Genomic DNA, 16,503 nt, shown 5'->3' on the forward strand with positions numbered 1-16,503 from the left:
TACTAAAAAAAAAAAAAAAAAACATGCTAAAAAATAACTGAATTACTCAAAAAAAAAAAAAAACATATTAAAAAGTAACAATAAAAATAACCCTAACTGAAAAGTGAATTGCACTACTTTAGTACTCTTGATATGTACATTTGATATGTGAGAGGTAGGTCAGGTAACCTACCTTATCTTTTGTTGTCCAAAACTACCAAGTTGCTGATATGATGACCATAAAAACATGCATGTGATATGTACGGCCACTCAGTATTTTTAGCACTAAAAGTCCATATGTTCCATAGTACCAATCATTTTTTTAGTGAGGGAAGTCTGAATTCTTATAGGAAAATGTTTTTACCTATGTTTTGGTCTGTTATCATTCTCTACTAAGTCCTTGACTGTAACTTTGGTTTGATGATTAATACTTCTTTTGCCCCTTATTTTTAATGCTTGTTTTGCCCCTTATTTTATTTTCTTTTATCATTATTTAGTCATTACTTGTATTTCGATTATGGAAAATGTTTATATAATGGTAGGTCCTAAACAATCAAATTATGGTGCACCTCAAAAATTAACTACAAGAGATTGTTTGGATGCCTGAATATCTTCAAATTGATTATCTCAACCTCAAGATGTAGGAATGTGAAAAAAATGAATTTCAAGTATTGGAAATAGTGCATCTTGTAATGCATTTTCTAGACCGTTAATTTTCAAGATTTTCAAGTGTTCATGTATCTACTCGATCCACACTATTTTTGAAACTTTAAATTTTATAGTTAGATATGAAAATAAACATTCAGGCCATCATAAAGATTTTGATACTATTTAAGGTTCCGCCTTACTTTGATTGTTTAGGTCCTCAACCTTATAAATTATTTATACACCAAAAGATCATATTGTCCTACTGGTTGTCCTTTCTTGCCTAAACATCCTGTCTAGGAGTATTTTTAGGAACCCAAATTTTTAAGAATTGCAACCTGCTCAATCTAGCGACCAAAAGGCATTTTGCTTCAAATAAATGATGTCTCGATATTGAACAGAGATGACTCGATTTTTGGATGGGTGAGATCTAAATGTTCTGATATTTTTCTATTTTAGAAATATTTATCTCATGATTCTAAAGTGGATCTCAAATCTTAAGATCAAAAAAATACCGCAATGTAAGCCTTTAACCTGGGGGAATCAGGGTACAATGTTCTCCCCAGGAGCCAATATATATGCTGATTTTATTTTATTTTATTTTCTGCCCTACCTTTTGGTTTTATCCCTGTAAGTTTTCATTCAAAATAATTTTAGTTCATATTTCCTATTTTTCCTTAAACTGATTTTTTTTTTGTATCCCTAGACACTCCCCACAACTTTCCCTTGAATTCCTTCTTGATCTGATAGCATCTTTATATCTATATTAATGTCATTTAGAAACCTATTAATTGCTTAATTTAGAGTAAAATCTTCATTATAGACTATCTTCTATAAATAGGTTTCATATTTCATGTAGGGCGCCATGCGTTTATCGTAATAATGAATGTGATTGTATACAATAAGACCATTATTTTTGGTACAAAGAGGTCACAATTGCTTATAACCATCCGATTTGAAATTTTATAGCTGGATGTGTCATAAAGTTCAAAAACATTTCTTTAAACTTTAAGCTTGGTTAATGAAATAAAGACAACCATCCATTTTCACATCCAATTGTCATTTGAAGACTTGTTCTCAAATACCTCTAATTAGACAATTTGTTATTTTCAATGTATAGCAGAATATTGCAAAGAAAGTTATCCCAAATTTCAAAAATAGAAAACAAGAATGTGCCTAAAAAAGCTAATTCAAAATGCCTAGATACAGTGTATATTATTATTCAACTGGCAGTAAGTAAATACCTATTTTTTCTTTTTTTTTTCTTTTTTTTTATAGGCGCCTTGATCACATAGGGTCATCCACACAACCCTTCCCCATGGAATTCTACTGCTAAAAATGGTACAATCCATTTTTAGTAGATCCTCATTTTTCATTGACTTGAGAGTCAATCCCAATCCTTCAGTAATTATTATGCAGTCAAAAAATGTGAAACCCCAGTTATCACACCCTTAGTTTTCCCAATCTCATGGTTCTTGTTGATGCCCATCCATTGCAGCAAGCAACATACCTTATCCTTATTGAGGAAAGACTGGAACCATCCCATCAAATGGGGCACTTCAGTAAATGAGTGAAGATTACCTCATTGTTTACTTAAGCTAGAGCTACTTAGGATTATCATTAATCAAAGGGATGATCTTTTATGTGTATTCTATGTATAAGATTTATTTAAAATGGCAGCTTAATCTTTCCATGGGTGAAAGGAACCAAGCTTACAACTTATCACAACTTCCTGTGATTATGATGCTTGCTTGTTAAAGAGTTGTATTCATAGTCTTTGTGAGAAACTTGTACATAAAGCATGGCCATGTACTCAAGTGGTAAGGCATGTGAAGTGAGTGCATTTGCTTTTGTGGATTTGCCCAGCAATATTTGTGTGGATCTTCCCTCTTAGGAGGTGTGAAACTAGTTTCAAAACTAAATAATTTCCAAGAAAGATAATTGGTTTATATTACAGTTAAAAAAAGGTTTATTCTTTTAGATAAGGAAGAAGTTTATATAAGGTTGTCACCTTAAAATGTAGAATTAAGGTGTGCCAACAAAAAGGTTGTTTGATGTTGGAAAGACATCTAATCGATCATCTCCATATCAAGATGTATACATATGGAGAAAAAATTAGATTTCAAGTCCTAAAACTAATATATCTTACAACACATTGTCTGCACAATCCATTTTCAAGATTTTACGCATTTATAGATTTGCTTGATTTGAACCATTTGTAGAGCTTAAAATTAGTGACAAAAATAGATTCTCGTACCATCTTAAGAATTTTCAATACCAAAATTACATCTAATGACAAAGTTTGGAGGCGCACCTTAATTTGATTATCTAAAGTTGCAACCTTATGAAAACCACACCTTTAGGTAATATTTAGATCAAGAGCATTTAACTTTAATACAATTAGGCCACCGTCATTTTTGATATTACATATGATGTCATGTAGCCAAGTTGTGCCACTTGCTGGGCTCCAAGTCCAAAATAATATTTCTTGAACTTTGTGATGTATTCTTAGCAATTAGATTTTTATATTGGATGGCTAGAGTGATTGTGACCCTTTTAGGTTTTTAAATTTTAACTTGAGAATAGTGATATGAAGCTCTAAATATCATAGTATGATACCTACTACTCTATTATGATTGTGACTTTCTTGTGACAAATATATACAGATATATGATCTATTTTTTATAGTTAGTTTATGTAGACGCTCCCCTTAAAATTCTGGTTAATGGAATTCCTAAAGCCTTCATGCCAAGGATCGGCGCAGAATGAACGTAAACAATTTAGCATTAAAATTCAAGGTAAATATTATCTCTCACCAAGTTTTACTCAGGTCTTTTTTATTGGCTGGGATTTTCTATAAGTTTTTGGCTAGGGGAGTATCTTGGGTCTCATGCTTGATATATTATCTGGTTTTCTCACTGTGGTTCGATTATGCATGCCCAAAAATAACAAGATCTCATAAGTCCGCATCTCACAATTGGCATATCTTTTTATTTCTTTTACAAAATTGTCATAGTAAACTTGAGGTCCTCACTTTTATGTTCTTTATAAAGAGTGGAAAGTATTTAATAAGATTATTTATCTTTGATATAAAGAAGTCACAATCAGCATTTTTTCAAATGTAAAATTAAGCAGTTGGAGGTGTGCCGTTAACCAACCTCTTCAAAAAGAATTTTGAAAACTTTTCAATATACCCAAGATGTTGGATTTCACGTACAATGGCTAGGGATTTTTAACTTTCTTGTACAAAAGTTAACAGTCTTATATTATACAATTTCTAGAAGGGATTGTACATTATAAGACCATTTATCTTTATTATAAGGAGGTCACAAATGCTATCAAACTTGATAGCATTTATTATTATTACTAGCCATTAGATATCAAACTTGATATCTTAAGTTGTGGCACAAAATTTCATAATTTTGTTTGAACTTTGAATCTAGTCAATGACACACTTACAACCATCCAATTTGAAATATGATGAACACAAGTGACTATGACCTTCTTGTATTAAATGTAAATGGTCTTTTTTGTGTACTTTTCCATACTAAAATTGATAACGCTCTTTTCACTGGAATGTAAGGTTTTTTCATTGTTAGAAAATTCGGGGTCAAAATGTGCCATATTCCAAATTCTATTTGTCTATATATTGCAAGGGCAAGTCTAGAGACCGTTTGTTCTTGAATGCCTTAAATCAGGAACTTAGTCCAAACCGGTTTTTTCCATGAATGTGGTCGTTTCCCTCACGACAAAGAAACTTATTCCCCCTCATCTTACTAGCCAACCTTAAACCCCGTTTGTGCTCATAATTTGCCGAAGTTTGGTACCACTCTTATAGGCCATACCAAAATCGTGCTTTACACCTAGATGTCCAATCTAAATAATTTAAAAAAAGCTAGGTCGACACAAAATCATCCGGTTTGATTTGGGAATCGTTCACCCCATGCCAATTATGTCAAAGTTATAGGAAACTATCTAGAAGAGAACCAGCGTTTTGCTATAGTAAAACGGCATTGTACTATAGTAAAAAAGCGGTTTTTCTACAGTAAAAATGCCAATTCACTTATCTGGATAAGTTTTTGGTCCGTTCACTATTTTTCCTGCACAGTAAAACAACGATTTGGAATGCCGATTTACCAATTCAAACCGGTTTTTGTGTTGCCCGATCCACATTACCAATCCGATTGTTTAACTCAATGGTCCAATCAATTGTTGGCATTAACGCATTTTGTATAGGACCGGCTAGCTCTGTGTTGGAGCATTTTGTGATGTTTTCTAAATAAAAGGGGTTCCCAAACAGTCCTTAATGGTGAGTTGGCTGAAGCAGGGCCACATGCCTCACTTCAATCACTATTTGAGTATGAAAATATTCTTCCTCGTGACTCATCATGAGTTGTTCATCCAAACAGGCCCATATACTAGTATTGGATCTTCCGATCTTGGTATGAATGGAAGACTGTGAGTGCACCAAGTTGACATAATTATTGCAGCTGGAAAAGTGATAGATTTGGTATCACCAAATACAAATCATGCTTCTAAAAGCCCAAAGTTTTTGGTAGTGAAAGTAAAAGAACAAGGAAAATCAAAAAGAAAATAAGGAGCTTTATAATTAAAATTACAAAAAGAAGAAAAAGAGAAAATGATGAAACACCCACTAAGGCATGCCGCAATAATACACCTTTTCACACAAAAAGAGTGATAGTACTAAAATAGTCATGTTACATCCACACCCCCCACATAAATACATTGCCCAATTCTACAACAGTTTACCCACCACACCTTTTCTCTAGCCTTTTTTGCTCTTTCTTCTCTCTTTTTCTATAAAATGTGAGAAAAATTTTAGCCAAAATACTTTACACCAATCAAAACCCCACCCAAAAAAAAAAAAATTCACTTAGATGCTGTCTTCCCTTGCCATGCTTGGATCTATAGACTTCAAAATCTCCAACAAGTTATGCAACACCTCATTCATTGTGGGCCTTTTAACACTTTGTTCTTCAACACATTGCATGCCCACTTTGAACAAATGCAAGGCTTGGTTCATAGGCACTCCATGGAGTCTTGGGTCTAGGATGTTTTCTGTGATCTCTGCATCTGAGCCATTCATGTCCCTTATCGATTGGACAATATGCACCCCATTTCCGAATCCTCCAACCGGTTTTCGCCCAGTTATCAACTCTAGTAGTACCACACCAAAGCTATACACATCAATCTTCTCATCCACCTTCAATGTGAATACGTACTCTGCAATGTGGTGATCAGATCCACAATTAGCATTTAGTTTCACCTTTTGCATGTTGGTTAAGGTGTGGTTTGGTCACAGGGATAAATTTGTTCAAAAATCAGTTTTTGACATGAATTTATTTTCTTTTCCGTTCGTTGTTTTTTTTTTTTTTTTAAGACATTGAAGAATAGGATTTAAAGCGACAAGCATGGGTGAGAAAATAAGATCTTTAAACAAATACACTAATTTTCAAGGACATAAAAGATGGGGAACCATTGGATCCACAACATAGGTTCAAATGGACAAAAATCACCTAATATTAAAAGGCGCCGACCTCTTAGGAATATGGATATCTCTTAGGCCTGTCAATGGGTTAGGTCCATGTCAGGTTGACCCCAACCCGGGTGGAGCGTCTGAACTAGATCATTATATGTGTGTGTAATCGGGATAGGGAGGATCGACCATGACCCCATGCATCCTGTTCTCGTTAGATCCAAGCTGGAACAGCACAAGGTGGGTCACATGTCAAGTGGACCCAGAAACCCGACAAACAGATCCAACAAGCACATCTTGACCTCGACCCTGGTCAGGTTGATCCACCAAGTGGGCTTGTATACCTGGCCCATTTATCCCCCCTAACATCTCCCTACCACTATTTGTATGTAATTTAGTCAAAATAATATCTTTCGAGGCCCCTCTCAATTGTTGTGGTGAAAATGAAATGTCCTAAAATCACTAAATCAACTACTTTTGCAAAAGAATAATGGATTTCACCTGGTGCAATGTAGCCATAAGATCCAACCAAACCAGACATTTCTGAACCGGGTTCCTTCACGAACTTAGCCAGGCCAAAGTCAGAGATGTGTGCTTCAAAATGTGAGTCCAATAGTATGCTATTTGACTTAACATTGCGATGCACTATTGGTGGCAAGCATTCGTGGTGCAAGTAACAAAGCCCCTTTGCTGCTTCTCCTGCGATCTTACACCTTTAAAAACACAAAAAGGAGACAAATCCATTAATGAACTTTCACCAAGGAATTTGATGAATCTTGAACTAGAACAAATAATTTGTTTCTATCTGTGAAGGATAGGGTTTTGTTTAGTTCCGATTCAAATGGGCCTCCTTGCAAAAGAACAATCTCTAATATGGCTCTTGGATCTAAAATTTTAAATGTTAAAATCTTGACCACCACAGTTATGAATGCTGGAATGAAAAAAGACTTTGAACCTTAAACATTTACCATTTTGAATGTTGATGTTGGATCGTTCATTTTCATTCTTAGCATATCATTTGATCTGAACTATTTTTCGAGTTGCAAAATCATGGATCTAAGTGGAATGTATTTCAGATCCTAAATGCATCTCTAATATGGGTTTTTGGTATGGGACACAATTGAATAGGGACAGCCTGAAACTTTTTCCATCCATAAATTCCATCTTTGTTAAGAGCTTTTGACCTCTAGGCTTGGTGGCTAGGACCAGTGTTATAAGTTCTGGACCATTGAGTCAAACTGAAACTAATAGGACTAAACAAATGACTTTTTGAAAAATAGGTGTAAAACAGTCAGAGAATTAATTAAAATTTCATAAATAAGGACAAATAAGAAGAACATCCAAAAAAATGGATTCAAATTTGGGAAATTTGGCCAAATTTTATGAAAATCTAAAAATATTGGGTTGCAGGTGAGAGTAGAAATAGAGACTAGGTAGAGTTTTCAGTAAGCATCAAGATTGTTTGGCTAAGAGCCAAGAACTTAAGGATCATATTACAAATTTTGGGTGTGAGCAGGGTGAAATTGAAAACTGAGACGTAACGAAAAAAATTGCATCAAGATCCAACCAAAACTAGGTTTAAAAGTCCAATTTTATGGGTTAGAGTCGGGTTACTGAACACGAAAAATAACCTGTTCAGACCGCTCCAACTAGTATCTAGCTTGGGCTTGCAATGGACCAAGTGGCCCGGCCTGACCAGGTGAGCCCGGCCCTTTAAAATAGGATCAGGGCCACGACAGGGATGGCTCCTCTTTTTTCTTGGTAATCCTTTTTTTTTTCCATTTGTTTTTAGCCGAGCCTGTTTGGCCTGGTTCTTTGATCGGCCCTCTAGGGACAAGGGCCGGGCAATGGCCAAGGGGGCTCGGCCCCATTGCTTGGCCTATCTTCAGCTAGTCGAGACTGGTTCTATGGTATTTTGGACTTGATGACCCAACCGAAAAAGCCAAAGTGCATATTGGGGGGCTCAGTGCAGCCGATAACACTGGTTAAAATATACAAGCGATATCAATATGACGCAGGCACACATACTTACACACTTGCTCTATTAATACAATTTACAGTAGTACCGGTAGTATGCTATAGTAACCGTTCACTAATACTATAGTACTCACACCACTCTAGATAAAGCAAGGATCATATACCTGGTGTACCAATCCAAATGGGATCCATCCGTTCCATGGAGAACTTCACCAAGACTACCAGTATGCATGTACTCATAAACAAAGAGGTTGGTCTCTTGGTTTGTACAAAAGCCTAGAAGACGGACTATGTTCCTATGCCGAATGCTCCCGAGTGTATGTATATCCGTGGAGTTGCCATTGTGAAGAAATGAAGATTGCATCGAGCACATTGCTCTTTTCACCGCCACTTGATCCCCGTTGGGCATTATCCCTATAAACAAAAATTAGTTATTCATCAATGTTTTAAAAACCGGATTAGCTAGGTGAATTAGACCATTTGGAAATCCAATCTGGGTCAATTTTAAAAAAATAAAAAATAATAAAAAGCATAATATGTAGGAACCAAGTGATTCAATAGCTTCCGATCGCCTGGTTCCCTTGTGGAATCAAGCAAGTCCAAGGGCATTAGATCGATATGTTATCCAGATCGGCGAATAACAATACTTCAATGAAAGCATTTTCACGTAAAAAAAACTTAATGTAATGAGGTGTGGGAGTCTTTCTACATCAATTGGATGTCAATTGGTGTTAAAAAAATGTATTGGGACCTGTTTTTATGTGAAAAAAGACCAACACTTAATAACATGAAAGATTTTTTCACGTGAAAATAATTTCACACAAATATTTTCACGTGTACTAAATGTGCCCTTGAACACTGGTTTTGATATTAAGAAAAAATAATAATAATGAATTCTTTTGTGTAATTCAGAAAGGTAACTTACAGACATAGATGTAGAACCCATTTGTTGGCACGTATGATGTGATACATATAGTCATGATACGAACATGACGATGAGGTTAGGTTGGCAATGGGCCAGGTGGAACACTAGGGCTTAGGCCATGGCAGGCCCGTCCCTCTGGCCATGATAGGGTCGGACCGCCCAACCCTAACTTCTTTATTTTTTGCTTTGTTTTTATCTAAATTTATTTAGCCCGGCCCATTCCCAATAGGCCAGGCCAGGGCCTCTTTATCCCGTTCCTGATACAGTAAGGCATGTACCAACCCTCAATGGAAAAGGGCCAGGCTAAGACTAGGGTTGGCATGTTTCCAAGTCTACATGAGGTTATCAATAAAATGGGTCCCACCAAACATGTTATTACTTCGTTCTACCTTTCACTATCCTTTCATCATCACCCAACCCGTTTGAATGCTTGTGATAATCCACATGGTCATCATGTTACCATGACCATGTAGAACATATTGTCAATTGGGTGCTATAAAAGTGGGCAACAACACATCACCCACCATATTAGGATATGCATCAAAAATTGATGTTGAGTTTACTGTGTACTCCTGTCCCTTTCATATTATGAGCGCATGAAACTTTTTCAATTTTATTCCGTTGAACCGGTAAAGGGTTTGACCCAATCAAAACTAGTCCAATCACTAGTCAAGCTAATTGGATTGAATTTAAAATGAATAAAAAAAATTAGATATATTATAAAACAATTCTTAATTTTTTCAACGGTCTAATTAGTGTGATCGAGTCTGCTCTCAACACTCTCATATTTTTTATTTTTTCGTTTCATATAAATGCATGGGTGCACCATGCACGTGTATTCATCTATGAGTTAGTCCCTACGTGCGTGATATATATGTGTACGAATCAACATTCAAAAAGAAAATTTGTCTGAGCCTCATAAATACATTACAAAAATAAATGAAGTGTATAAGACTCATAATTGTGTGCTCACTTGATACGCGTGTGTTCGACGAAGACAGAATAATGAATGCTGGGCAGAGAGTGTATGAAGAGATAAAGTGTGTGTGTGATGAGAGAGAGGGAGAGAAAGGTCAATGTAGGCGGTTCAACCGGTAACCGCAAGGTTAGATCGGTTTCGGCCGGTTTTGATTGGATATTTTTAAAAGAAATATAAAAATAATTATATAAAATCTAAAAAAATAAGAAAGTTTGTTTGTAATACATTTTCTAATGTTTTTCATTATTATAATAAATATTGGAAATTGTTTTCACCATTAATACTTATTTTTACATTTTCTTATTTTTTTGAAAATTTTTAAAAATACTCCTAGACACAAATCTACTTTTTAAAATCTATATTTTTTAATTAATTTTCAATTTTATTATGATGTGTTTTGTTTAATCGTGTTCTTTAATTATAATTTTCATATTTTATTATTATTTTTATATTTTTTAGCTTTTTAACGGATTTATCTGATAAGAACGGTTGAACTCGTCCGTTTGCCGATTAAGCCGGTTGATCAACGTCCGAGCCCACATCCAGTTAGAGAGAGATATAAATATGGAGAAAGAGTGTGTGATAAGGTGAGGTCTAGAGAGAGAAAGAAGGCGTGTACGTCCATTTCCCGGCATGATGGGGCCTTTACATCAAATCTCCAGGATAAAGGGGTCCAACTCTAGGAAAGGTTGACTCCTTTCAGGCAACAAAACTCACAGACATGATCACATGATCCTAATCCTAAATATAAAGTAGCACCAGCATATTAATGTCCCTACGGCTTACTAGTACTGAAAACGTCCACTCCTTTCACCTTTCGATAGGAAAATAAAGGAATAAAGTGGAAATGGATTGAATTGTTTGTTTTTAAGGGAATCTTATCCAACTTTATCAAAATATCGAAAAAAGATGAACTATTTAACCTTTTATTTTAAGTTAAGATCACGTGTCTTATGAGATTTTGAAATTAAATTATAAAATTTAGATATAATTTTAAGTAGTTTCATTAGATCTAAACATATTATTAAAATGGATTGTCAATGTTAATTGGGCTAAGAATATATTTTCTGGATTGTTGTTTCAATTTTTGCTTTTGTGTAATTGTTCGTTAGAAATGAAAATAGTGTATGTTTATAAAGAAGCAGCTCTAATTTGATTGTTTAGAGCCTCGACTCTACGTAAACTTTTTCCATTTATAAATTGGGGTATTGTTTCATTATATTACTATAGTACAATTGCATGGAATCACTCCCAATTTTAAAAGAAAAAAGGGTAAGATTTCTCTTATAAAACACAAATTTAGTAGGCAAAATGGATGCATAAAATCACAAACAAAAATTGGAAATTTTGCATAGAAAAAGAAAAAAAAATGCAAAATTACATTTTCAAAATGGGTCCTTTCGCCATCAAGATAGAAATAACCGGCCTGACCGGACCCTAAGGCCCCAAAAAACTTGGGCCTGGGTTGGCTTCATGGCTCGGCGAGGCCCCAATAAGGCGGGACCAGTTTGTTTTTTATTTTTTCAATATTTTCCCTTGCGTGTATTAGGTGCAGCCTAAACAGGGCCAGGGGCCAAGAGTCGTCAGCCCAGGCCCCTTTCCAGCCCGATTGGAAACCCTGTTAATTTTCAGGCACAATGAGTTGAATTATGAGGGTGATCGATCTTTTTCCGGGTAAAAAAACTACCAAATTTCGTCCAGAAAACAACCAAGAGAAAGAGGTACCTCTGTAAACGGTCCCTGAGCCTCCTTTTCCGATGATATTCTCCTCTTTCAAGCAATCCAAAACGTCCTCACACCTCATAAAACCCACCCTTTCATCGAACACTGTGAGCTTCCATGTGTTCTTCTTTGCCTTTTTCAAAACCCGAGCCCTAATCAACAAGCCCACAACGAACCCTATCGCGCCCACCGCCAAACCCGCAAGCACCAAAAGGCTCGCCCACCAAGCCCTTACACGGCTCATTTCACCGAACCCACTCGACCCCACTAATGGCTCCGTCAAATCGTTGTAAGAGAAGTCCATCGAAGCTGAACCTTTCATGGCCTGAAACGCCGCTGGAATCTGACCCACTAAATGGTTTTTCGACAAGTTTAGGTAAGTTAGGGATCGCATTCCCGCGATCTTGGCAGGAATCTCGCCGGAAAAGTTATTCCGGCTAAGGTCAAGCACTGAGAGATCATTTAAGCTGCATATTTTAGGTGGGATTTCGCCGGAAAATTGGTTTCCGGCTAAAAAGAGCTTCTGAAGTGACCCGAAATCGCCAATAATGGCTGGAATTTCTCCATTGAGTTGGTTGTTTGAGAGGCTCAGCTCTAGTAGGGTTTCAGACACCGAAAGATTGCCGGAAAAGAATTTTCCGGTCAGCTTGTTGTTTTTTAACTCTAACTGAGTAAGATTTTGAAGGCTTAAAAGACCATAAGGTAATGACCCGTTCAGTAGGTTGTCTCCTAGCCGTACACGTTTCAGAGATTGACACGTGGTAAGAGATCCAGGTACCTGGCCAGAGAACGAGTTGTTCAGGAGGATCAGGGTCTGGAGTAGGCCGCCTGAGCAAATTTCCGGCGGAATTTTCCCGGCTAATTTGTTGGATGATAGGTCCAAAAGCTTCAGATTCCGGCCAAACTTTCCATCCAACTCGCCTGAAAATTCATTGTCCCAAAGCTGAAGAACCTCGAGCTCAGGCAACTCTGCAACAAAAGGAGGAATAGTACCTTTCAAGCTGTTTATAAAGAGGTTTAAGAGCTTGAGGTTCTTGAGCTCTGCAAAATTCGCCGGAATTTCGCCGGAAAGCTTGTTATTAGAGAGATCCAGAGACTTAAGTACCCGCAGATTCCCCATTTCCGGTGGGATTTTTCCTGTCAGCTCATTAACCTGCAGAAAAAGAGTGCCTAGAAGGGTGAGGTTCCCAATCTCCGCCGGAATCTCTCCAGAAAGTCCACAACTGGCCATATCTAGCCTGAAAAGTCGCCGTAGATTTCCAAATTCGGGTGGTATTCCTCCGGAAAACCAGTTGAAGTAACCGAGATAGAGTTGCTCTAGTTTTGTGAGGTTTCCGAGCTCTTTTGGGATATTTCCACTAAGCTCGTTTCCGGAGAGAGCTAGGTACTCGATTTCTTTCAATTTTCCATATTCAGGTGGGATCTCACCATTAAAGTAGTTTCCCCCTAGATGGAGGTGTTTAATTCCTGAGATCTCTGCAACTCCTTTTGGTAAGGGCCCAGTTAAGTTATTGTTATACAGGTCCAAAACCTCGAGATTTTTCAGGCCTGACAAACTGACCGGAAAAGTGCCATTAAAGAGGTTGTTAGATAGGTTCAGGAGGTTGAGGCCCGAGATTCTGGCGATCTCAGCAGGAATTTGGCCGGAAAACTCATTAACAGCGAGGCTGAGGGTGGTTAATCGCTGGAGATTGCCAATTTCGGGCGATATTTGGCCGGAAAGTCCCATGTCTGAGATGTCTAGAACAGAGACATAGCCTGAATCGTCGCATTGGATTCCAATCCATGAGCAATAGTTGGAAGAGTTTCCTTTCGACCAGGTTTCAAGGGAGCTTTCTGGATCGTTAATGGCGAATTTCACGGCCCAGAGAGGACCGGAATTATCGACTGAAATTGCAAAAAGTGGCCGGAAAATGCAGAGGAGCATCACCGGAAAGTACCAGTCCATTTCGTTGCAGAGTGTGAGCTCGATTCATGCATACGTAAAGAATTCTCCTCAGAGCACTATTTATGAAACTTGTGCAGGGAAGATCTGGACCGTCCACCTCTCTCGAGAAAGTGCCCAATGGAATCTTCTCCATTCTACCCTTGAGTCATTTTCAAATACCTTGGTGTGACCTGATGTTTTGTGGTTGTCCAGATGTCTTGGACCATGGATATTTCAGTCATTTCAGAAACAACGGATACTTTTATAAATGATCAAAGCTTTTTGAAATAGAAATTTAGAGTAAAGTCATGGTTTTTTTTTAAAAAAAAAGATAACTTATCCAAATGCGTTTCGGAAAAGTTGATGTAGCTCTAAACAATCAAATTAAAACCCATCTCAAAAATTTCATTGAAGTTGTTTTAATGTCCAAATATTTTCAAATTTATCATCTCGACATCAATATGCACAAACATAAAAAAAAAAATGGATTTCAAGTTTTAGAAATGGTGCATCTTATAACGAATTTTTGGACCGTCAATTTTCACGATTTTCAAATTTTCATAGATATGCTCGATCTACACTATTTTTTAAGCTTTAAATTCTATAATTAAAGATAAAAATATGTTTTAAGGCTATCACAAATATTTTCAATATCGAAACCATATTTCTTGATACTATTTGAAGGGGCCCTTTATTTTGATTATTTAGAGCTTCGGCTCTATACAACCCGCACCATATTTAGCATTTTACATATGTTTTCTGATTTAAATTCAAAATATATATCAGAATACACGTAATCTTAGAATAATTGCAAAAAGGTAAAATATTCCATGATGTAGTTTCATTAAGGCCTAGGTTTTATATAAAGAAAAAGTAAAGCCTCGTCTGGAAATGTAGACTGCAAAAGATATGCAAAAATTGGTATTGACTTTAGGGAGTTATAAACACTTGAAAATAGATGGTTAGATAATGTGTTGTAATATGCAATACTTTTAGGATTTTTTTCATAACCATAATAGTCAAGATCAAGTTGATTGATTTGAAGGCTTTTCCAAGCCGAATCCGCAATTTTCGGTAAGTTTTTGATGTGAAGCTTTACTTTTTCTCATAAAACATAAGCCTCTTTTAACCTTTTTTTTTTTTTAATATTGAATAGTTAACATGTTAGGTGTATTTTGATAAATTTTTTTTTAAAAAAAAAGAGTATTTTCTAAGACTACGACGGCTTTATATGCCAAAAATTACAATAGCTTGAGATTTACCTATTCATAATCCTAACTCGACAATCATTGATTTGGAAAGATAAATTTAAGTCCTAAAAGCCTTTTTATTATTATTATTATTATATTTATTTATTTAACTCCAAGTTGCTTAACTACCTAGCCAATTTTTGCCCCAAAAACGGTCTATCTTGTCAAATATTTCTTCAACTCTCCATTTCATGTACGGCCAGATATTTATTCAACTCTCGATTTCATGTAAGGCTAGCAACGGACCAAATCTTGGCAGGGTAGCCCTTACCCTACCCGCTCCGTCCGGCTACGTTTTGTAGCCGAGACATTTGCTTCTCTTTTTCTTTTCTTTTTTTTTTTTTGGAACATTAACACATTTGTTTTTCAAGACTAAAAAACCCGGCCCGGCCCTAATTTCATGCACTATAAACCAAATTTTCATTATTTTTTAGAGCTTTCAATCGGACAAAATAAGATTTCCATGCCATGACAAGAGTTTACCGGCGTCAGAACTACATTTTCCGGTCTGATTTTTCAAATGCTGCTCGGCTCCTCACATGACCAGAATCACTGGGACAAGTGGCAATGCATAAAAGATTGAAACAGGTTATTTCGAGTGAGAAAATGATAATGAAAAATAAGAAACAGATGGGAAAAGAATAATGAAAGATAAGAGAGAGACAGGATTAAAGGGTGCGTTTGTCGTCTGATACATGGATTATTGAGCTATTCATTGTGGAGACTCGAGGCCAGCTTCTTCGAAACAAACAAAACATAATAATAACTAATTAACTAATTCACTTAACATCCAAGAAATGAGAATGCTTAACGAGTAAGCCTTAAATTGATCTCCTATGAATTACCCTTTGGTCTTCGAGGGCCAACACTCTGCTCCCGGGAACATATTGTACACTTATTCCCCCATAGGACTAATTTGAAAATATTTTTTTAAATTTATTTTTCAGGGTGTGGTTTGTATAGAGCCTAGGCTCTAAACAATCAAATTAGATCCTACCTTCAAATAGTGTCGTCACATGTGGTTTCAATACCAGAAATCTTTGTGAGAGCCTTAATATATATTTTTATCCTTATTTATAAAGTTTAAACCTCAAAAAGAGTGTTAACCAGCAGATTTATGAAAAATTGAAAATATTGAAAATTGACGGTCAAAAAATGTGTTATAAAATATACTATTTCCACAACTTGAAATCCATTTTTTTCTTATGTCCATGTATGTTGAAGTTGAGATGATCAATTTGAGGATATTTGGGCATCCAAACAACCTCTTCTAGTGAAAGTTTTGAGGTAGGCTCAAATTTGATTGTTTAGAGCCTTGGCTCTAGATAAACGTTTCCTTATTTTTAATATAAAGAGGTCTCAATCACTATTGTCTGTCATATTTTAAATCGAGAGGTAATAAATGTGTCAATAATTCAACTTAAAGTAAAAAAATAAGAGTGATTTACGGACGGACCCTAAAGTAAAATACGAAATGCTCCTCTTATACGAAGAAAAAGGTAGGTTGACCGACCTTCTTTGTAATTTCCTCTTATAATCGGAGAATTTTGTGTTTGACCTAAAATTTTAGAGTCCTTTCATAAATCACTCCAAAAATAAATT

General features: G+C 36.0%; 1 protein-coding gene across 1 annotated transcript; it reads right to left on the bottom strand.

Moving 5' to 3' along the window:
- Positions 1–5,303: 5,303 nt before the first annotated feature.
- LOC18443458 (uncharacterized) lies at positions 5,304–14,130 on the bottom strand. The gene is made up of 4 exons (XM_006853647.3): positions 11,728–14,130; positions 8,263–8,512; positions 6,623–6,834; positions 5,304–5,868 (listed from the first exon to the last, which is right to left on the bottom strand). The coding sequence occupies exons 1-4, from the start codon at positions 13,670–13,672 to the stop codon at positions 5,519–5,521; spliced, it is 2,757 nt and encodes a 918-aa protein (XP_006853709.1). The 5' UTR covers positions 13,673–14,130; the 3' UTR covers positions 5,304–5,518.
- Between the last annotated feature and the right edge of the window lie 2,373 nt (positions 14,131–16,503).

The sequence above is a fragment of the Amborella trichopoda genome, chromosome 5 (assembly GCF_054954075.1).
Source record: "Amborella trichopoda isolate Santa Cruz 75 chromosome 5, AtrichopodaSantaCruz75HAP2 v2.0, whole genome shotgun sequence".
NCBI classification, from domain to species: Eukaryota; Viridiplantae; Streptophyta; class Magnoliopsida; order Amborellales; family Amborellaceae; genus Amborella; species Amborella trichopoda.